Genomic DNA, 24778 nt, shown 5'->3' on the forward strand with positions numbered 1-24778 from the left:
CATGAGAACCGGCACACTAACATTGTCTCCCTATTTGATGACTCCACTTTGGCTGGAATTTTTTTTTTTTTTAACCACCAGCTTCCCCATTCAGCCCTCCAACTGCTTCAATCTAGATGACCTGAAAGTGGATGAGTTTGGGGAGCCATTTGGTACCTTTGTCTGCTTTAACTTGAATGGTCAGAGTAGAGATTCTAGCAGAGCCCCAGAATCACTGTGCTGTCAGGAGGTCTGCCTGTGGTGCATGAGATGCAGTTATCGCGGGTGGCTCAGTGGGCAAATAATCCACCTGCAAGGCAGGAGACACAGGAGGCACAGTTTTGATCCCTGGGTCAGGAAGATCCCCTGGAGATGGGCATGGGAAGCCACTCCAGTATTCTTGCCTGGAGAACCCCATGGACAGAGGAGACTTGACGGGCTACAGTCCATGGTATCTCAGACATGACTGAAGCGACTGAGCCCACAGGCGCTGGAGAATTACCATGGCTGCCCAAGCAGATCAGGGCCATACGAAGACACTGTGTTCCTGATGTGCAAATTGTCCAGGTGAAGGACAAGCTCTTGCATACTATCATCAAGTATGGATGGAAGGCACCAGGTTCATCTTCCCAAATGAGTGATGACAGGCCTGAAGGCATCTCTCACATCTTTGTGCTCAAAGACAAGTTCCACACACAGTCTGGCACGGATACATCAGTGTGGTCTGGAGTTTATCGTGGAGCCACAAGGACCTGGCTCCTGGATCCTGTAGTGTGTGTGAGTGGATGGTGAAGATGAAGATGTTGGGAGTGTTTCCATTCATTACCACCAGGCTGGCCATTCTTTGCACCCCTCTTTGTTCATTTCCTAGGCATTCCATCTCAGCCTCTTTCTCACTGTCTGCCTCATTTTCCCCTAAGGCAGCATGTGCTTACCTCATGAACACTCCCGCCACTACTGGAGGATTTCTTTACCCCACAATGAAATCATCATGACAGGCATGAAGTTTGCACAGGGAGTGTCTCCTCTTTCCCATGGTGCCACCAAGGGGGAGATGTCAGGGTCAAGTTCATATTGTCTCCAGACAGGGTAACATCAGAAGACAGATCCTGATGTATACTTAGGCTTTACTTGCTCTTCCTGGGATCCACATTAAAATATAAACATTTATATATATAAATAATACACACACACACACATATATCTCCAGATCATATCTCCATCTAATACTCTTCCAATACTACTTCTCCTGGACACTGATGACATTTTCTAAACTTCAGCAACTACAGTGCCTCAGATTCTGGGAAAACACCCCTGACCCTGAGCCTCTTTGGAGTTGCGCTGCCTTGTAGAGAGAGGGCAAGGGGAGAACTTGCCCATGTCAGGGCTGAACTTTGATGTCCCTAGCTTGGAAGCCACTTCTATCCAGTGGCTGGAGAGAGACCTGGGTGCTGCTCAAACACAGGAAAAGATCTCTTGTCCAAGTCCACAAAAAGCACATCTCCTTTACCCTCCAGTTTTTAAACGCCTGCCCTATGCTCCTTCTTCTGGCCAGGGTCCAACAGTCAAATAGCGGGGCTACTGCAGACTCATGCATGCATCGTTACCCTTCTCACAGAACTGTTTGCCCAGACTCTAGGTTGAGACAGGAAGGAAGGGCAGTAACCTCTCAACACTTTTCATCTGGGACAAGGATCTGAACAAAGCCCTCGGTGGGGTTCTTAATAGCTCTCCTTCTTCCCCACACTTGGAGCTGGAAGGTCTCTTTTCACCAATATTCTAGGTTATATATGCACAGGGTAGGGAAACAGCAGAACAGGAACTGCTCTTCATTTCCATTAAGGCTAAGCTCTAGGGTGGGGAGTAGATTCCAGTCCTCAGCCTCCACTGGGGCAGGGGACAGCTACTCACCATGAAGAATATCAGGGTCACAGGTTTCCCTCCACCCTTCTGAAGTCAGAGTCTAGCCAACTCAAACTTCTACTTTCTAATTTTGCAACACATGGAGCTCCTTTTCTCTTCTGGAGGCTAGGGGGGTAGGGGTGGGGGACCCAGCTCTACAAAGCCTGTAACCCCACACACCCACAAATATGTGATGTTTAAAATCTTCAGGGAGCAGAGGGAAGGGTCTCTGGAGCCAGGTCCTGGGGGTGGGTCTTTAGGGTTGTTCAGTTTCTCAGTTGTGTCTGACTCTTTGCGACCCCATGGACTTCAGCATGCCAGGCTTCCCTATCCTTCACTATCTCCTGGAGTTTGCTCAAATTCATGTCTTTACTAGATTTTCTTTTTTTTTTTTTTTTTGACAAGTCCCTGGATTTTTTTTTTGAGGTTTGAAAAATCATAGTAAAAATACTCATAAAATTTACCACCTTAATGATTTAAATGGTACAGATAAGTGGAATTAAATATATCCATAATGTTATGCAAACATCACCATATCCAGCTCCATAATTCATTTCCTCTTGTAAAACTGAAACTCTATGCCCATTAAACAACAATTCATTAACTTTTCATTTTCCCCTTCCCTCAGTCCCTGGAAACTACTACTCTACTTTCTGTCTCTTATGATTTTGACTGCTGTTAAGTATCTCACATACGTGGAATCATACAGTATTTGTCCTTTTGTGAGTGGTCTATTTCTCCTAGCTTAATGCCCTTGTTAACCAAAAACAACAAAACAGCATTTTACCAGACAAGTGGGTTTATGCAGGAGCAGCAGAGAATTGCAATTTGGGACAAGCAAACTCTGGTGAAACATATAGAAATCCAGTAAAGCAAGTAAGAGGAAGCTTTTATAGAGGAGAAGAGGCCGTTGGGAGGGGCTGTTATAAACAAACAGTCCTTTGGAGGAAACTGAGCGTTCAAAGTGCAGTGGCTTTTCATTGCGTTGTGACAGTCTCTCATTGGTTGAGCTGTTGTCTGGCTTCCAGTTGCTAGTGGTAGTAGTCAAGTAGTTTCACTTCCTGCCAGAAAATGCAAGGTAACAAGCATCTCTTTCTTGCTGGGATCTGTATTGCGATCCAGCGGTATATGTGTGAGTGCTCCCCCTGCTGGTCACCCAACAACATTTTAGTGAGATTTCCCTTTATTGTTCACATTTCTCAAGTTTCATTCACATTGCATTATATTGCAGAATTTCCTTTCTTTAAATTTTATGTCTATACTGTATTTTACTTATCTGTCCATCTGTTGATGAACTGTTGCATTGTTTCCATGTTTTAGCTATCAAACATCTGTTTGGGACCCTGCTTCTGATTCTTTGGTATAGATACCCAGAAGTAGAATTGCTCGATCATATAGTTATTCTGTTTTTGATTTCCTGAGGAGCTGCCATCCTGTTTTCCAATGACTGTGCCATCTTACCTTTCTGCCCAATAGTGCATAGAATTCCAATTTCTCCACATTCTTGTCATCACTTGTTGTCTTCTATTGTTTTGACAGTAGCTATCTTAATGGCTGCAAGATGGCATTTCATTGTAGTTTTGATCTGCATTCCCCTAATGGATAGTGAAGTTGATCATCTTTTCATGTGCTTATTTGTCTTTTGTATATCTTCTATGGAGAAACAGCCTTTCCCAAGTCCTGAATTGGGTTATTTCTCGGTTGGTTTTCTGTGTTTTTTGTTTAAGAATTGTCTGCATATTTTGGATATTAATGTCTTATCAGGTATATGATTTGCAAATGTTTTCTCTTATTCAGTGAATTCTTTTTTACTCTGATGATTCTGTCTTTGATACACAAAAGCTTTTTAAATCTTAGGAGGTTCAGTGTGTGTTACCTGTGCCTTTAGTGTCAAATCCAAAGAAATCATTGCCAAGTCTAATGTTGCGAATTTTTCCCTGTATTTTCTTCTAAGAATTTTATTGTTTGAGGTCTTCCATTTAGGTCTTTGATCCATTTTGAGTTAATTTTTGTATGTACTGTTAAGTAAGGGCCCAACTTCCTTCTTCTGCATGTGCATATCCAATTTTCACAGCCTCATTTGTTGAAAGAACTGTCCTTTTCCACATTGCCCAGAACTTGGGTAAGAAGATTTCCACTTGTGCCAGGAAGCATTCTCGTATCCCCTCACCAGGATTGTGTAAGATCTTTGTAATTTTCTCTTTGAGAAATTCATGTCTGTCTCAGCATCACATCCTTATCATCATGACTATTAAAGAATGTGAAGAAATGTCTTAGGTTTTATCCTACATGCAAGATAAGAAATTATCCTGTCAACTTCATGGATGCTGTCAGAAGGCATGAGACTCCTGGGTCTGAGAAGAAAGATTTTATTATTCATGACACAAGAACAGCAAGAGCTTTGTGTTTTTGTTTGTTCTTCTTGTCTGTATCAGCCTTTTCAGAGGTGATAAAAAGAGGCCCAGGTGGATACGATACCCATAATAGGTTTACATCACAAGTGCAGGTGTGAAGGGTAAGAAATCCAAATGTTTTAATGTTGGTCACGAACAAACCTGCCCAAATTTTGCCTCAGAGGAAGGCATTATTTTTATTATGTGGATCAAGTAATTAACCTGTCCTTTTCCCTGGAGAATACACTGTAGACATTATCTGAAGCTGATTGTTGTATGAGAAGTTCTTGATAATTTAGGACAGAAGCTGACACAAGCTGTGAAGAAACTTAAGAGAGCAAAACTTGTCTGTCAGCACCGTGCAACGTTCCCTTTAAAATGTGAGCCTAATTAACCTTCTACACAAAAAGGCCCACTGAAGCTTTCTGGTCCCAAGACTAAACTTGACTGTGTGGCACACTGGAGCTGTAAATATTGGAAGAGACAAGAAGAGATGGGGTCACCAGGAACTTTGACAGAAAACCAGCTCCAACGGTGAGGCAATGTCAAACTGGATGAGGCAACGATAGATGACAGCAAATAAAAAGGCAAGTACAGCATTTTTAGAAGAAATGGAAGTGGGTTATCTTGAACCGCAAAGAGACAAGTTACTACTGACATATATCACAAATTATTCTGAATAGTTTGCTGATGTAAATTTTAAAGATATAAAATGATGCTTTTAGAGGAAAACAGAGAACATTTCTGAGCTCTCATAGGAAAAGACAGTTCTTAAACAGAGCAAAAATATCAACTCTAAAGGAGGATATGACAAATGAGCTTGTATTGAAGTTAAGTGCTCCTACTCATGAAAAGAGAAGATAGAAAACAAGATAGAGAATTTGTTTCAGCTTGCAAAACTGAAACAGTAACTACCCATCTCTCCTTCCTTAGTACCCTAACAACTCCCTTCCTGCTTTTATTGCTGTGATTTTTACTATGATAAATGTCTCATAAAAGTGGAATCATACTGTGTTTGTCTTTTTGTGACTGGCTTACTTCACTTTATATAGTATCCTCAAAGTTTATCCATGTTGTGGCATATATCATTATTTCCTCCTCTTTAAGCCTAAATAATATGCCATTGTATGTATATACCAGTTTATTTTTGTATATGATATAAGAGATGATTCCAGTCTGATTGTTTTGCATGTATCTGTCCAGTTTCCCAACACCATCTATTGAAGAGGCTGTCTTTGCCTTATTGTATCTGCTTGTCTCCTTTGTCATAGAGAAATTGACCATTAAGTGTAGATTCACTTCTGTTCTATGTTTTCTGTTCCATTGATCTATGTGTCCATTGATCTTGTGTCAGTACCACACTGTTTTGATGCCTATAGTTTTATAGTGTAGTTTGAAATTGGGAGCAAGATAGCTACAGCTTTGTTTTTCCTTCTCAAGATTGTTTTGTGTATTCAGGGTCTTCTGTGTTTCCATAGAGACTTTATGCCTTCACTCCAGGCTTTCCCCACCATGGTTTTATTTGGGTATGAATACATACCTGTTCACTGTTATGCCCTGAAACACGCTATCGTTCTTATCCCCTGACCCGTGAGTAGGTAATGCTCACATGGAATTATAAAGTCCATGGAATTCTCCAGGCCGGAATTCTGGAGTGGGTAGCTGTTCCCTTCTCCAGGGGATCTTCCCAACCCAGGGATCAAACCCAGGTCTCCCACATTGCAGGCATATTCTTTACCAGCTGAGCCACCAGGGAAGCCCAATTTTAAGGCAGCTTATAGCAAATATTGTCTGTGGATTGTTGCAGGGTGAAAGGATTACAAGCAGAGGAAATGATGTCATTTTCCTGCATCCACAAGTCTGGAGATACACCTGTTCTTCTGTATATGAAATCATCATCCAGAGATACACAGAGACCATGTAAGTTGATTTCATGAAGGTGAACATGACCGTGTGAGTTCATATGAATATGTGTCATGTGTTTAGGAATATGATGTGATTTTGTGTGTGGTGAGCATGCGCACAAATGTTTGTGAGTTTTAAACTATAATTGTGTAAGTACTATATACATAAGTATGTGAGTATTAATGCACATGGGTGTTTGCATCTGCCTGTAAGTATTTAAATGAATTTGTGTGCAGACTTGATTGCCCACCAAGTGTGGTTCCAAACCCCTGACTTGAAAATCAGCAGTGATTACATCATGACACTGCATCAAATGTAAATGTATTTATATGAAAAACCAGATTTCTTGGAACTCCTAATTTATATTTCTTAATTATCAGAGCATCAAGTGCTCATTCTGGAAAAATAGCATAATTAATTAATTAATGTAGAGCACTGTGGTAACTATTTTATCTCTTTGAATGAAGTAATTGAGCATTGGTCCATTTGATATTTACAAGAATGGTAGAATCTGTCTGTTGAGCTATCAGAACTAAGTGCTCATTTGTGAGACACTCATTTTGAACTTTCTCATTTTTTCCCATGTATATTGTTCTGTTGTGTGTCAGTTGCTCAGTCATGTCTGACTCTTTGCGACCCCATGGACTGTAGCCCACCAGGCTCCTCTGCTCATGGAATTCTCAAGGCAAGAATACTGGAGTGGATTGCCATTTCCATCTCCAGGGGATCTTCCCAACCCAGGGATGGAACCTGCATTCCAGGCAGATGCTTTACCATTTGAGCTACTAGGGAAGCCTCATATGGTTCTGTGCCTGATTCTAATTGCTAATGGAGGTCAATAATCATAAAGTAAATTTTCCTACAACATCTCCATATTGATTGGCATTGATTTATGCAAGTCATCCAATTAAATGACTCTGATTTGTGCTGACATTTTCTATCATGAGTGATGTGTCCTGTTCTTCCTTTTACTTGTATCTCTTTGAATGTTTTTCCAAGGTATTTTGTCCCATTCCATTTCTCTAACAACATTTTAATTGATCATTCAGTTTAATGGTCTGAAGATTAGGAGAGCACTAGTTTCAAGGTAGAGAAACATCTCAGGGAAGTACAGAATGCAGAGGGACACACCGTTTATGCCAGTCCTTTATGTGTGTGACTTCAGAAAGCCCAGCTTTCCTCCATGTGAGACCCTGTCTGCCTTCAGGGATCATGGAAATTAAGAAGGCTCTTGGAAACCCTCTTTTAGTCACCTAAGGGTGCTAACTAGAAACTTGTAATTGTTTCCAGTAATTAACAACTGAGTCAGAAGTTTCCAGAAGTGTTCTCAGATCCCAGGCCCGCATTCCCATTACTGCTGCAGGTGAAATGATAATTGCAGCTTTGATGGGAGAAGGGGGAGGACACAGCATCTGAAACCCATATATCAGGATCCAGTTGCCTCCCTCCCACACAGACACTGGGTATAATGACCACCAGGAAGCCCCCTCTTCTGACAGTAGGAAGGTGTCAGGTAAGTGTTTTCCATCCCATTCTGAGCAGCAGCATCTGTAAGAGAAAGTCAGATCAAGAGTCTGGAGAAGAGATTGTATCAGACAAAGGCAATCTTCTGTGTAGAAACTTGATTCAGTGCCAACAGCAGGCAGAAAAGTGGAGTAAGTCTGAGGCGCGAGCTGAGCTAATATTGAGAGATGGGTTTCTAGAACCCACAGCAATCTCTGAAGACCCTGCATGCAATCAAATGTAATCCTCTGACAGTTTCAGTTGTGACTCAATCCAAGTTACAGCAAAACCTGATTTTTAAGGTGCTTAAAAATATTTGTGATGAGAAGGATGCTAGTCCACATTGGGGAAATGTCATTTGTAAATAAGTGTATGGTCTATCATCTTGGATTTAACTCATTCATGTCCATCAAAGCCTTTTCTCGGCAAAGAATGAAACTGCACACGTGACACAATTCCCATAAAGATATTTTTCTCAACTTAAAAAAATTGTATTTTAAGTGGCAAAATACATTTTTAAAATCGATCTGCTGTTGAGTCTACCTTACAGGAATTATAGACTCCATGTTCAGGATGACTAGAAGTCCACCACTAATCCATACAGGTTTGCAATAAAATGTATGATGGATCTGAAGAAATCATCTAATCCCATGCAGAAAGTGTATCTAAATGGAAACAACTTGAATAGAAAGGGTTGCTCCAATCCTGGATGTCTGATGCAATTAGTATAGACAGTAACTTTGCCTCTACTGAAAACCTCTGTAGTGTGTTAATTCTGGTGAGGTTATTGTTATTCTTAGATTTAAAGAACAGTTGACATGGTAATTGCAAGTTAGAGGCAGCAGCTGACAGTCTCCTAGCATGTTGATTTTTTTTTTTAATAGGCTACTATCAATCCAAAAGTCCAGTCTCTGAATTTATAAAATGTACAAGAATACATGCCTTGCAGATGCTATTTTACATATATGTCTGGTATGTCAGTGGCATGCACAAATCTTATTTCTTTGTTGCTATTTTTGTTTAGCTCTGGAAGTAACAAATAGATAGGTATATGAATTGAAAACAATAATAATTCAGTTTTTGCTTACCCTCTTTTATCATGTATTAGTATTTTATGGCTGAAAGTTTACAATGTTACTTGTGCTTATTCAATAATTCCTGTGATGGGTACATTGTACCTGCTTTTCAGACATAAAAACATCCTAATACCATCCCAATACTGAGCCATTTTCATCTTCATGACATTACGTAATCTTGGGCAGCTTCCTGCCATATGGCATATTCTACTGCCAGCAGTCCATGTATATGTATTAAGATATCTAAAACCTAACACATAGTACATAGTGCCCTACAGAATAAAGCTTTACAAAAATGGAATCATCTTGTAATGAAAATATAAAAGACCATCGGTCTAAAATCAAGTTAAGAAGTTGTGAAATCAAAACTAAGCATAGGTATGGATTATTACTTGAAGACAACTAACTGTTTTTCGGCAGAGCTGGTAGTTCAGTGCACTCTCTTGACCAGCCTAATGAGTTTCTAAGGTCTTCGCTCTGCCCTGTACAGCAGATCTCAACAAATACGGAACCTCTCTGTGTTACCTTTCCCTGAAAAAATTGAAGTCACAGAAATCCTGGGCTCGTGGAGTTGTGAAGAATGAAGTGATACCATGGAGTGCCTTCTGCAAGTAATTCTGCATTTTAAGTGCTCTTTCAGTGTTATACATTGAACCCTTTTAAGGCTACTAGTAGCAGAAAAGCATAAAGCAAAATCTTCCCAGTGGGACCTGAGGATAAGTGGAGAATATTGGATTTCAATAGACATGATTCACACAGCTCACGCCTGATGTTCCCATACAGACACTAACTCACGAGACAAGTACCAGTGACTGTGAACTGAGAGGATGGCCAGCAGATTTCTCATAATAGGCATGATCATCTCAACACAGACCGTGGTTGGAATTCTGGGGAATTTCTCACTCCTTTGCAGTTATATCATCCTTCACTTCATGGGTTACAGGTTAAGGTCCACAGATTTCATCCTTAAGCACCTGATTTTGGCCAACTCCTTGGTCCTCCTCTCTAAAGGAGTCCCACACACAATGGCAGTCTTTGGGTGGAAGCATATCCGCAGTGATTTTGGCAGCAAACTTCTCTTCTTTCTGCACAGAGTGGGGAGGGGAGAGTCCATCAGTAGCATCTTCCTCTTGAGTGTCTTTCAGGCAATCACGATCAGTCCCTGGAAGTCCAGGTGGGCAGCACTGAAAGTAAGAGCTCCCAAGTATGTGGTTCCCTCTATTTTCCTGTGTTGGATCCTGCAAATGCTGGTAAATGTCATTTTTCCTATGTATATAAATAGCAAAATGAGTGACAGAAACAACACAAGCAATAAAGATTTTGGATACTGTTCTACTATTCTTACTGACCAGAAGAGTAGAAAAACCAGACACGCCTTGTCTGCAGCATTGCTGTTGTTCCCTGATGTTTTATGTTTGGGGCTCACGCTCTGGGTCGGCTGCTCCATGGTTCTCATCCTATACAGACATAAGCAGCAGGTCCAGCACATTGGTAGGACTGACGCCTCCTCCAGGTCCTCCCCTGTGTCCAGAGCTACTAAATCCATCCTTCTCCTTGAGAGCACCTTTGTCTCCTTTTATATTCTTTCCTCCATCTGTCAAGATCTTTTGGCTCTTTTTGATCCACCCAGCCGGTTCCTTGTGGACATCACTATAATCATTGCAGCATGCTTCCCAACTGTCAGCCCCTTTCTGCTCATAAGCCATAACTCCAGTGTACACAGGCTCTACTTTGCCTGAAGAAGAAATGCAAAGTCCTCCACTATTATGAGGAAAGTGTGAATTTTATTTATTTCTATAATGAGCCATTGCCAGTTCATTTATTCACCCTCAGACTCCTAATTATAATTTTAATCTCAAGGTACTATTATACCAGACATGCCAAGTGTCTTCTTCAATATAAAGACCAATTGAAATATATTGTCATGAAATAGGAATATATCAGTGAAGCTTTCTTGTAGAAAAGTTCATTTTTATGCAATAAACAACAGGTCTAGAAATGATGTGCATATTATAAAGTGTTCAAATGTGTCACTTTCAGTCTAACAAGACAAATTTCCCAGAAATGAAGTAGGTATTGAATTATAGATAAAATTATACAAGAAAATGGATCAGTGTGTACAGTCGTCAGAAATAAAACTGAGGAAATTAATGTCCTCATAGAGTAAAGAATACCCTGGTTAGCACTCAAAGATAAAATCAGGTAAGAGTTTGGGAGCTAGTTACAAGTTTATAGTTAACATTTTTATGAGAGATGGCAGTATTTATTAGAAAGAGTCTTGCAGGGAGATTAGCATATTAAAATATTTTCATGCAGAAATGAGCAGTTTGAAGTGAAGTACAATAAAAAAAAACACACTGAAAGAAAACTATGTTTCAGTAGATTTTTAAACTGAAATATATTTGACATATAACATTGTGTAAATTTAAAATGTAAGATTTGGAAATTTGTTACATGTAAATATTGTAATATGACTGCCATTACAACCACATATCACAATGCAGAACTCTTTTATGTTAAAGTTTTCATTTAATTATAGTTGATTTACAGTACTATAGTAATGCAGAGGTACAACATTGTGGTTCAATATATAGGTTATTTTTTTTTAAAGCTATTATGAACTGTTGGCTATATTCCCTGTGCTGTAAAGTATGTCCTTGTACTTTATTTATTTTACACATAGTAGTGTGTACTTCTGAATCTTTACTCTGTCTTGCCCCTTCCCACTTTCTCTCCCCACTGGTAAACACTAGTTTATTCTCTGTGTGTGAGAGTCTTTTTCTACATCATTATTTTCATCCTTTTGTACTAGTTTTAGATTGCATATGTCAAGTGATAATATACAGTATTTGTCTTTCTCTGTCTGACTTAATTCACTAAACAGAATGATATCCAGGTCCATCTATGTTAGAAGCAGCAAAATTTTATTCTTAAGGGGTGAGGAATATTCCAGTGTGTGTGTGTGTGTGCATGTGCATGTGTGTGTATTTGTGTACTGAATTCATTAGTTAGTTTTCTGGTGGAGATATTAGGGTTTTCTATATAAAGTATCGTTTCTCTATAGTAGTGACAGTGTTACTTCTTCTCTTAGGCATTGGGTGTTTCTTATTACATTTTTGTCCACATTTTGTGGCTAGGGCCACCACACTGTTAAACCAGAGTGGCAAGAGTGAGCATCCTTCCCTTGGTCCTGATTTTAGAGGAAAAAGCTTTCAGATATCCACCTTTATGGGTTTGTCATAAATGGCCATTATTATGTTGAGATGTATTTTCTCTATGTCCGTTTTTCTGAGAGTATTTACCATGAATGGATGTTCGATTTTGTCAATGCTTTTTCTACATCTACTGACACAATCTTGTGTTTCTCTTCCTTTTTTTAATGTGGTGTATCACACGGATTGATTTGTGGATTTTTAACCATCCTTGCATCTCTGGAAGAATGCTACGTGATAATCATTTATGATACACTTTATAGATTGTTGAATTCTGTCTGCTAATATTTTCTTGAAAAATTTTTTCAACCATATTCATCAAGAAAATGATCTTTAATTTTCTGTAGGCTCTCTTTATAGTACTGATATCAGTGTAGAGATAGCCTGACAGAATAAATTTAAGAGTGTTTCCTTCCTCTTCAATTTTTTGGAATAGTTTAAGAAGGATAGATGTTATTTTAAAAATTATTTCATAGGACCACATGTGACACGCTCAAATCCTGGACATTGTTTTCTGGCAGGTTTTTTATTCAGTTCATTTCAATTCAGTCGCTCAGTCATGTCCGACTCTTTGGAACCCCATGAACTGCAGTACACCAAGCCTCCCTGTCCATCACCAACTCCCGGAATTTACCCAAACTCATGTCCATCGAGTCGGTGATGCCATCCAACCATCTCACCCTCTGTCATCCCCTTCTCCTTCCGCCTTCAATCTTTCCCAGCATGAGGGTCTTTTCCAATGAGTCAGCTCTCTGCATCAGGTGGCCAAAGTTTTGGAGTTTCAGGTTGAACATCAGTTCTTCCAATGAATATTCAGGACTGATTTCCTTTAGGTTGGACTGGTTGGATCTCCTTGCAGGCCAAGGGACTCTCAAGAATCTTCTTCAATACAGTTTAAAAGCATCAATTCTTCAGCGCTCAGCTTTCTTCCTAGTCCAACTCTCACATAAATACATGACTACTGGAAAAACAATAGCCTTGACTAGATGGACCTTTGTGGACAAAGTCATGTCTCTGCTTTTTAATATGCTGTCTAGGTTGGTCATAACTTTCCTTCCAAGGAGTAAGCATCTTTTAATTTCATGGCTGCAACCACCATCTGCAGTGATTTTGGAGCCCCCCAACATAAAGTCAGCCACTGTTTCCACTGTTTCCCCATCTATTTGCCATGAAGTGATGGGACCAGATGCCTTTTCTTCAAAAAGGACAACTTTCAAATACTGAACCAGGAAGAAATAGAAAATCTCAACAGACCCATCACAAGCATGGAAATTGAAACTTTAATCAGAAATTTTCCAACAAACAAAAGCCCAGGACCAGATGGCTTCACAGCTGAATTCTACCAAAAATTTAGAAAAGAACTAATGCCTATCCTACTCAATTTCTTCCAGAAAATTGCAGAAGAAGGTAAACTTCCAAACTCATTCTATGACACCACCATCACCTTAATACAAAAATCTGACAAAGGTGCCACAAAAAAGAAAATTATAGCCCCAAATCACTGATGAATATAGATACAAAATCCTTAACAAAATTTTAGCAAACAGAATCCAACAACATATTAAATAGATCATACATCATGAACAAGTGGCATTTATCCCAGGAATGCAAGGGTTCTTTAATATCTGCAAATGAATCAATGTAATACACCACATTAACAAATTGAAAGATAAAACCATATGATTATCTCAATAGATGCAGAGAAAGCCATTGACAAAATTCAAGATCCATTTATGATAGAAACCCTCCAGAAAGTAGGAATACAAGGAACACACCTCAACATAATAAAAGCTATATATGACAAACCCACAGCAAACATTATCCTCAGTGGTAAAAATTGAAAGCACTTCCCCTAAAGTCAGGAGCAAGACAAGGTTGCCCACTCTCACCACTACTATTCAACATAGTTTTGGAAGTGTTGGCCACAGCAATCAGAGCAGAAAAAGAAATAAAAGGAATCCAGATTGGAAAAGAAGAAGTAAATCTCTCACTGTTTGCAGACGACATGATCCTCTACAGAGAAAACCCTAAAGACTTTTCCAGAAAATTACTAGAGCTAATCAATGAATATAGTAATGTTGGAGGATATAAAATTAACACACAAAAATCCCTTGCATTTCTATACACTAACAATGAGAAAAGAGAAAGAGAAATTAAGGAAACAATACCATTCACCATTTCAACGAAAAGAATAAAATACTTAGGAGTATATCTACCTAAAGAAACGAAAAGCCTATATATAGAAAACTATAAACTACTGGTGAAAGAAATCAAAGAGGACACAAATAGATGGAGAAATATACCGTGTTCATGGATTGAAAGAATCAATATAGTGAAAATAAGTATACTACCCAAAGCAATCTATAGATTCAATGCAATCCCTATCAAGCTACCAATGGCATTTTTCAGAGAACTAGAACAAATGACTTCACAATTTGTATTGATATACAAAAAACCTCGAATGGTCAAAGCAATCTTGAGAAAGAAGAATGGAACTGGAGGAATCAACCTGCCTGACTTCAGTCTCTTCTACAAAGCCACAGTCTTCAAGACAGTGTGGTACTGGCACAAAAACAGTAATATAGATCAATGGAACAAAATAGAAAGTCCAGAGATCAATCCACGCCCCTATGGATGCCTTATCTTTGACAAAGGAGACAAGAATATACAATGGAGAAAAGACAATCTCTTTAACCAGTTTTGCTGGAAAAACTCGTCAACCACATGTAAAGGAATGAAACTAGAACACTTTCTAACACCATACACAAAAATAAACCCAAAATGGATTAAAGATCTAAATGTAAGACCAGAAACTATAAAACTCTTAGAGGAGAACATAGGCAAAACCCTCTCTGGCATAAACTATAGCAGGATCCTGTATGACCCACCTCCCAGAATATTGGAAATTAAAGCAAAAATAAACAAATGGGGCCTAATTATAATTAAAAGGTTCTGCACAACAAAGGAAACTATAAGCAAGGTGAAAGACAGCCTTCATAATGGGAGAAAATCATAGCAAATGAAGCAACGGACAAAGAATTAATCTCAAAAATATACAAGCAATTCCTACAGCACAATTCCAGAAAAATAAAAGACCCAATCAAAAATTGGGCCAAAGAACTAAACAGACATTTCTCCAAAGAAGACATACAGAAGGCTAACAAACACATGAAAAGATGCTCAACATCACTCATTATCAGAGAAATGCAAACCAAAATGACAATGAGTTACCACTGCACACCAGTCAGAATGGCTGCTATCCAAAAGCCTACAAGCAATAAATGTTGGAGAGGGTGTGGAGAAAAGGGAACCCTCTTACACTGTTGGTGGGAATGCAAACTAGTACAGCCGCTATGGAGAACAGTGTGGAGATTCCTTAGAAAACTGGCAATAGAACTGCCATATGACCCAGCAATCCCACTCCTGGGCATACAGACTGAGAAAACCAGATTGAAAGAGATACATGCACCCCAATGTTCATCACAGCACTGTCTATAATTGCCAGGACATGGAAGCAACCTAGATGCCCATCAGCAGACGAATGGATAAGAAAGCTGTGGTACATATATACAATGGAATATTACTCAGCCATTAAAAAGAATACATTTGAATCAGTTCTAATGAGGTGGATGAAACTGGATCCCATTTTACAGAGTAAAGTAAGCCAGAAGGAAAAACACCAATACAGTACACTAACGCATATATATGGAATTTAGAAAGATGGTAATGATAACCCTGTGTGCGAGACAGCAAAAGAGACACAGATGTATAGAAGAGTCTTTTGGACTCTGTGGGAGAGGGCGAGGGTGGAGTGATATGGGAGAATGGCAATGAAAGATGTAAATTATCATATGTGAAATGAATCGACAGTCCAGGTTCTATGCATGAGACAGGATGCTAGGGGCTGGCACACTGGGATGACCCAGAGAGATAGGATGGGGAGGGAGGTGGGAGGGGGGTTCAGGATGGGGAACACATGTACACCCATATTGGATTCATGTCAATGTATGGCAGAACCAATACAATATTGTAAAATACAATAAATACATTAAAAAAAAAAGTATCATACAACCTTCCAAGACTGAATCATGACATAGGAAACCTACTAGATTGATCACTCGTCCAGTGCTTGAAATAGTAATAGAAAATTTCCCCAAAAAAAGTTCAGGACCAGATGGCTTCACAGTTGAATTCTACCAAACATTCAAAGAGTTAATACCTATGCTTCCCAACCTAGATTACTGTACCCAGCAAGGATCTCATTCAGATATGAAGGAGAATTCAAAAGCTTTACAGACAAACAAAAGCTGAGAGAATTCAGCACCACCAAACCACCTCTTCAACAAATGCTAAAGGATCTTCTCTAGACAGGAAACACAGAAAGGTTGTATAAACGTGAGCCCAAAACAGCAAAGTAAATAGCAACGGGACCACACCTATCAATAATTACTTTAAATGCAAATGGTTTGAATGCCCCAACCAAAAGACAAAGATTGGCTGAATGGATACAAAAACAAGACCCCTATATATGCTGTCTACAAGAGACCCACCTCAAAACATGAGACACATACAGACTAAAAGTGAAGGGCTGGAAAAAAATATTTCACGCAAATGGAGAAGAAAAGGAAGCAGGAGTCGCAATACTCATATCACATAAAATAGACTTTCAAATAAAGGATGTGAAAAGAGACAAAGAAGGACACTACATAATGATCAAAGGATCAATCCAAGAAGAGGATAATACAATTATAAATATATATGCACCCAATATAGGAGCACCGCAATATGTATGGCAAACGCTAATGAGTATGAAAGAGGAAATTAATAGTAACACAATAATAGTGGGAGACTTTAATACCCCACTCACAACTATGGATAGATCAACTAAACAGAAAATTAACAAGGAAACACAAACGTTAAATGACACAATGGACCAGCTAGACCTAATTGATATCTATAGGACAATTCACCCCAAAACAATCAACTTCACCTTTTTCTCAAGTGCACACAGAACCTTCTCCAGAATAGATCACATCCTGGGCCATAAATCTGGTCTTGGAAAATTCAAAAACATTGAAATCATTCCAGTCATCTTTTCTGACCACAGTGCAATAAGATTAGATCTCAGTTACAGGAAAATAAATTGTTAAAAATTCAAACATATGGAGGCTAAATAACACGCTTCTGAATAACCAACAAGTCATAGAAGAAATCAAAAAAGAAATCAAAATATGCATAGAAATAAATGAAAATGAAAACACAACAACCCAAAACCTATGGGACACTGTAAAAGCAGTGCTAAGGGGAAGGTTCATAGCATTACAGGCTTACCTCAAGAAACAAGTAATAAGCCAAATAAATAACCTAACTCTACACCTAAAGCAATTAGAGAAGGAAGAAATGAAGAACCCCAGGGTTAGTAGAAGGAAAGAAATCTTAAAAATTAGGGCAGAAATAAATGCAAAAGAAACTAAAGCGACCATAGCAAACGTCAACAAAGGTAAAAGCTGGGTTTTTGAAAAAATAAGCAAAATTGACAAACCATTAGCAAGACTCATTAAGAACCAAAGAGAGAAGAACCAAATTAGCAAAATTAGAAATGAAAATGGAGAGATCACAACAGACAACACTGAAATACAAAGGATCATAAGAGACTACTACCAGCAGCTCTATGCCAATAAAATGGACAACTTGGATGAAATGGAAAAATTCTTAGAAAAGTATAACTTTCCAAAATGAAACCAGGAAGAAATAGAAGATCTTAACAGAGCCATCACAAGCAAGGAAATCGAAACTGTAATCAGAAATCTTCCAGCAAACAAAAGCCCAGGACCTGATGGCTTCACAGCTGAATTCTACCAAAAATTTAGAGAAGAGCTAACACCTATCTTACTCAAACTCTTCCAGAAAATTGCAGAAGAAGGTAAACTTCCAAACTCATTCTATGAGGCCACCATCACCCTAAATCCAAAACCAGACAAAGATGCCACAAAAAAAGAAAACTACAGGCCAATATCACTGATGAACATAGATGCAAAAATCCTTAACAAAATTCTAGTTAACAGAATCCAACAACATATTGAAAAAAATCATACACCATGACCAAGTGGGCTTTATCCCAGGAATGCAAGGATTCTTTAATATCCGCATCAATGTAATACATCACGTTAACAAATTGAAAGAGAAAAACCACATGATTATCTCAATAGATGCAAAGAAAGCCTTTGACAAAATTCAACACTCATTTATGATTAAAACTCTCCAGAAAGCAGGAATAGAAGGAACATACCTCAGCATAATAAAAGCTACATATGACAAACCCACAGCCAGCATCACCCTCAATGGTGAAAAATTGAAGGCATTTCCCCTGAAATCAGGAACAAGACAAGGGTGCCCACTCTCACCACTACTATTCAACATAGTGTTGGAAGTTTTGGCCACAGCAGTCAGAGCAGAAAAAGAAGTAAAAGGAATCCAGATAGGAAAAGAAGAAGTGAAACTCTTGCTGTTTGCAGATAACATGATCCTCTACGTAGAAAACCCTAAAGACTCTACCAGAAAATTATTAGAGCTAATCAATGAAAGTAGTAAAGTTGCAGGATATAAAATTAACACACAGAAATCCCTTGCATTCCTATATACTAACAATGAAAAAACAGAAAGAGAAATTAAGGAAACAATACCATTCACCATTGCAACAAAAAGAATAAAATACTTAGGAGTCCATCTACCTAAAGAAACAAAAGACCTATACATAGAAAACTATAAAACACTGATGAAAGAAATCAAAGAGGACACAAACAGATGGAGAAACATACTGTGTTCATGGATTGGAAGAATCAATATTGTCAAAATGGCTATACTACCCAAAGCAATCTATAGATTCAATGCAATCCCTATCAAGCTACCAACGGTATTTTTCACAGAACTAGACCAAATAATTTCACAATTTGTATGGAAATACAAAAAACCTCGAATAGCCAAAGTAATCTTGAGAAAGAAGAATGGAACTGGAGGAATCAACCTGCCTGACTTCAGACTCTACTACAAAGCCACAGTCATCAAGAAAGTATGGTACTGGCACAAAGACAGAAGTATAGATCAATGGAAGAGAATAGAAAGCCGAGAGATAAATCCACAAACCTACGGACACCTTATCTTTGACAAAGGAGGCAAGGATATACAATGGAAAAAAGACAAACTCTTCAACACGTGGTGTTGGGAAAACTGGTCAACCACTTGTAAAAGAATGAAACTAGAACACTTTGTAACACCATACACAAAAATAAACTCAAAATGTATTAAAGATCTAAATGTAAGACCAGAAACTATAAAACTCCTAGAGGAGAACATAGGCAAAATACTCTCCGACATGAATCACAGCAGGATCCTCTATGACCCACCTCCCAGAATATTGGAAATAAAAGCAAAACTAAACAAATGGGACCTAATGAAACTTAAAAGCTTTTGCACTACAAAGGAAACTATAAGTATGGTGAAAAGACAGCCCTCAGATTGGGAGAAAATAATAGCAAATGAAGAAACAGACAAAGGATTAATCTCAAAAATATACAAGCAACTCCTGAAACTCAATTCCAGAAAAATAAATGACCCAATCAAAAAATGGGCCAAAGAACTAAACAGACATTTCTCCAAAGAAGACATACAGATGGCTAACAAACAAATGAAAAGGTGCTCAACATCACTCATTATCAGAGAAATGTAAATCAAAACCACAATGAGGTACCATTACAGGCCAGTCAGGATGGCTGCTATCCAAAAGTCTACAAGCAATAAATGTTGGAGAGGGTGTGGAGAAAAGGGAACCCTCTTACACTGTTGGTGAGAATGCAAACTAGTACAGCCACTATGGAAAACAGTGTGGAGATTTCTTAAAAAACTGGAAATAGAACTGCCATATGACCCAGGAATACCACTTCTGGGCATACACACTGAGGAAACCATATCTGAAAGAGACACGTGCACCCCAGTGTTCATTGCAGCACTGTTTATAATAGCCAGGACATGGAAGCAACCTAGATGCCCATCAGCAGATGAATGGATAAGGAAGCTGTGGTATATATACACCATGGAATATTACTCAGCCATTAGAAAGAATTCATTTGAATTAGTTCTAATGAGATGGATGAAACTGGAGCCCATTATACAGAGTGAAGTAAGCCAGAAAGATAAAGATCATTAAAGCATACTAACACATATATATGGAATTTGCAAAGATGGTAATGATAACCCTATACGCAAAACAGAAAAACAGATGTACAGAACAGAGTTTTGGACTCTGTGGGAGAAGGCGAGGGTGGGATGTTTCGAGAGAACAGCATGTATATTATCTATAGGGAAACAGATCACCAGCCCAGGTGAGATGCATGAGACAAGTGCTCGGGCCTGGTGCACTGGGAAGACCCAGAGGAATCAGGTGCAGAGGGAGGTGGGAGGGGGGATCGGGATGGGGAATACATGTAACTCCATGGCTGATTCATGTCAATATATGACAAAACCCACTACAATATTGTAAAGTAATTAGCCTCCAACTAATAAAAATAAATGAAAAAAAGAAAAAGTAAAAAAAAAAAAAGATAAAAAGTAGAAAAAAAAAATACCTATGCTTCCCAAGCACTTCCACAAAAATTGAAGAGTAGAAAATGCTTCTTACCTCATTTTATGAGGCCAACATCACTCTGATACCACAAGCCCAAAATGGCAATATATATAAAGAAAATTACAGGCCAGAATCTCTCACAAACATAGATGCAAGAACCCTCACAAAATATTAGAAAATTGCATGCAACAATACATGGAAAGACTCATATGGACCCAAATTCAGCTTGGTAACATCTAGTTGTAGGAAGGAGGAGCTGGAAATGAAGGACGTGGCAGAGGACTTATTCATGAATTCCACAATTTGTCATCTAATCATAGCTTCCCTGGTAGCTCAGCTGGTAAAAAACCCACCTGCAATGCAGGAAAACCAAGTATAATTCCTGGGTCAGGAAGATCAACTGGAGAAGAGATAGGCTACGCACTCCAGGATTGTTGGGCTTCCTTGGTGACTCAGATGGTAAAGAATCTGCCTGCAATGCAGGAGACCTGGATTCAATCCCTGGGTTGGGGAGATTCCCTGGAGTAAGGAATGCCTACCCAATCTAGTGTTCTGGCCTAGAGAATTCCACGGAGAGAGGAACCTGGCAGTCTACAGTCCATGGGGTCTCAAAGAGTTGGCTACGACTGGGCAACTTTCACGTCACTTCACATCTGACACATTCAGTTTTTTAAAATTTATTTTACTGATATATAGTGTTGATTTACAGTGTGGTGTCAATGTCTGCTGTACTGCAAGGTGATTTAGTGACAATCTTTTTCATATTTCACATCATGACTTATCACAAGATAGTAACTATATTTCCATGTGCTATGCAGTAGGACATTGTTTTTGATACATTCTGTGTTTAATAGTTTTCATCTACTAATCTCAAACTCCCAATGCATCCTTCCCCCACCTTCCCCCTTGCGAACCACAATTCGGTTTTATAGGTCTATGAGTCTGTTTCTTTATTCATTGATAATTCATTTGTGTCATGTTTTCACTCACTGAGTTGCTTCAGTCATGTCCAACCCTTCAGACTGCAGCCTACCAGATTGCTCCATCTATGAGGATTCTCCAGGCAAGAATACTGGAGTGGGTTGCCATGCACTACTCAGGGAATCTTCCTGACCCAAGTAGTGGATCAAACTTGGATGGAACCCACGTCTCTTTACGTCTCTGTCATTGGCAGGACGGTTCTTTACCACTAGTACCACCTGGGAAGACCCAGTATTTTAGTTTCCATACATAAATGATATAACATGGTATTTGTCATTCTCTTTCTGGCTTACTCCCCTTAGTATGGTCATCTCGAACTCTATCCAGGTTGCTGCAAAAGGCATTATTTCATTCTTTTCATGGCCGAGTTGTATTCTATTGTACACATACACCACATAGTATTTAATCAGTCAGGGTTACTTTCTAATTTCAGCTCGGGGAAAAATAGCTTGCTTATTTAAAATACCTTCAAAACTGTTTTAAAAGTAAAGGAGGAAAGATAAAATTTTGAGGAAACAATACTCAACGGCATTCTCTCTCTCCCTTCACAATATCAGCCATAGGATGAACACACAGGGTCAGGAAGACAGACTGTTTACGGGTGTTCAGTGATGCAGGTGTTGGGGAGTGAGGTCAGCTCATTGTGTACAAAGTCTGCTGTGTTATTCAATATTTCCTATACCTCAAAGAAACTCTATGCCTTTCTACTGATATGATGAAAACACACTTATGTGTTCTGGTATTTCTGAAACATACCATTTTAAATGCAGATATACACGTCTTTTAACCCTTTAAGCTTTACTCATTTCCCTTAAAGTCAGGAACACATTTCCCTTAAAGTCAGGAACAAGACAAGGGTGTCCACTCTCACACGACTATTCAACATAGTTTTGGAAGTGTTGGCCACAGCAATCAGAGCAGAAAAAGAAATAAAAGGAATCCAGATAGGAAAAGAAGAAGTAAAACTCTGACTGTTTGCAGACAACATGATCCTCTACATAGAAAACCCTAAAGACTCTTCCAGAAAATTATTACAGCTAACCAATGACCACAGTAATGTTGCAGGATATAAAATTAACACACAGAAACACCTTGAATTCCTATACGCTAACAGTGAGAAAAGAGAAAGCTAAATGAAGGAAACAATACCATTCACCATTACAACGAAAAGAATAAAATACTTAGGAGTATATCTACCTAAAGAAACAAAAGACCTATACATAGAAAACTATAAAACACTGATGAAAGAAATCAAAGAGGACAGAAATAGATAGAGAAATATACCATGTTCATGGATTGGAAGAATCAATATTGTGAAAATGGCTATACTACCCAAAGCAATCTATAGATTCAATGCAATCCCTATCAAGCTACCAACAGTATTACTAGAACAAATAATTTCACAATTTGTATGGAAATACAAAAAACCTTGAATAGCTAAAGCAATCTTGAGAAAGAAGAATGGAACTGGAGGAATCAACCTGCCTGACTTCAGGCTCTACTACAAACCACAGTCATCAAGACAGTATTGTACTGGCACAGAGACTGAAATATAGATCAGTGGAACAGAATTGAAAGCCCAGAGATAAATCTATGTACCTATGGACACCTTATCTTCGACAAAGGAGGCAAGAATATACAATGGAAAAAAGACAACCTCTTTAACAAGTGGTGCTGGCAAAACTGGTCAACCACTTGTAAAAGAATGAAACTAGAACACTTTCTAACACCATACACAAAAATAAACTCAAAATGGATTAAAGATCTAAATATAAGACCAGAAACTATAAAACTCCTAGAGGAGAACATAGGCAGAACACTCTCCGACATAAATCACAGTAGGGTCCTCTATGACACACCTCCCAGAATATTGGAAATGAAATCAAAAATAAACAAATGGGACCTAATGAAACTTAAAAGCTTTTGCACAACAAAGGAAATGATAAGCAAGGTTTAAAGTCAGCCCTCAGAATGGGAGTAAATAAAAGCAAAAGAATCAGCAGACAAAGAATTAATCTCAAAAATATACAAGCAATTCCTGCAGCACAATTCCAGAAAAATAAAAGACCCAATCAAAAAATGGGCCAAAGAACTAAACAGACATTTCTCCAAAGAAGACATACAGATGGCTTACAAATTCATGAAAAGATGCTCAACATCACTCATTATCAGAGAAATGCAAATCAAAACCACAATGAGGTACCATTACATGCCAGTCAGGATGGCTGCTATCCAAAAGCCTACAAGCAATAAATGTTGGAGAGGGTGTGGAGAAAAGGGAACCCTCTTACACTGTTGGTGAGAATGCAAACTAGTACAGCCACTATGGAGAACAGTGTGGAGATTCCTTAGAAAACTGGCAATAGAACTGGCATATGACCCAGCAATCCCTCTCGTGGGCATACACACTGAGGAAATTAGATCTGAAAGAGACATGTGCACCCCAGTGTTCATCGCAGCACTCTTGATAATTGCCAGGACATGGAAGCAACCTAGATGCCCATCAGCAGACGAATGGATAAGGAAGCTATGGTACATATATACAATGGAATATTACTCAGCCATTAAAAAGAATTCATTTGAATCCGTTCTAATGACATGAATGAAACTGGAGCCCATTTTACAGAGTGAAGTAAGACAGAAAGATAAAGACCAATACAGTACACTAATGCATATATATGGAATTTAGAAAGATGGTAATGATAACCCAATATGCAAAACAGAAAAAGAGACACAGATGTACAGAATAAACTTTGGGACTCTATGGGAGAAGGCAAGACTGGGATGTTCTGAGAGAACAGCATTGAAACAAGTATACTATCAAGGGTGAAACAGACCACCAACCCAGGTTGGATGCATGAGACAAGTGCTCAGGGCTGGTGCACTGGGAAGACCCAGAGGGATGGGATGGAGAGGGAGGCAGGAGGGGTGATCAGGATGGTGAACGCATGTAAACCCATGGGTGATTCATGGCAATGTATGCCAAAACCACTACAATATTGTAAAGTTACTAGCCTCCAAGTAATAAAAATAAATGAAAATACAAAACAAACAAATAAAAAAAACAAACAAACAAGCAAACAAAAACCCTTGAAGCTTTACTGTAACCAATTGAACAGTATGTGAACTGTGAGCTTCCAGATGTTCAAGTGGCAATTAGAAAAGGCAGAGGAACCAGAGATCAAATTGCAAACATCCATAGGATCA

The 24778-nt window shown here is 38.8% G+C and overlaps 1 protein-coding gene across 1 annotated transcript; it reads left to right on the forward strand.

The window, feature by feature from the left end:
• The first annotated feature begins 9585 nt into the window (after nucleotides 1-9585).
• LOC122690075 (vomeronasal type-1 receptor 4-like) lies at nucleotides 9586-10497 on the forward strand. The gene has a single exon (XM_043897038.1). The coding sequence runs from the start codon at nucleotides 9586-9588 to the stop codon at nucleotides 10495-10497; it is 912 nt and encodes a 303-aa protein (XP_043752973.1).
• Nucleotides 10498-24778: the final 14281 nt, after the last annotated feature.

This window comes from Cervus elaphus, chromosome 4 (genome assembly GCF_910594005.1).
Source record: "Cervus elaphus chromosome 4, mCerEla1.1, whole genome shotgun sequence".
NCBI classification, from domain to species: domain Eukaryota; kingdom Metazoa; phylum Chordata; class Mammalia; order Artiodactyla; family Cervidae; genus Cervus; species Cervus elaphus.

Coding starts and splice junctions, on each gene's coding strand:
- LOC122690075 (XM_043897038.1), top strand. CDS start 9,586: ATGGCCAGCAGATTTCTCATAATAGGCATGATCATCTCAACACAGACC.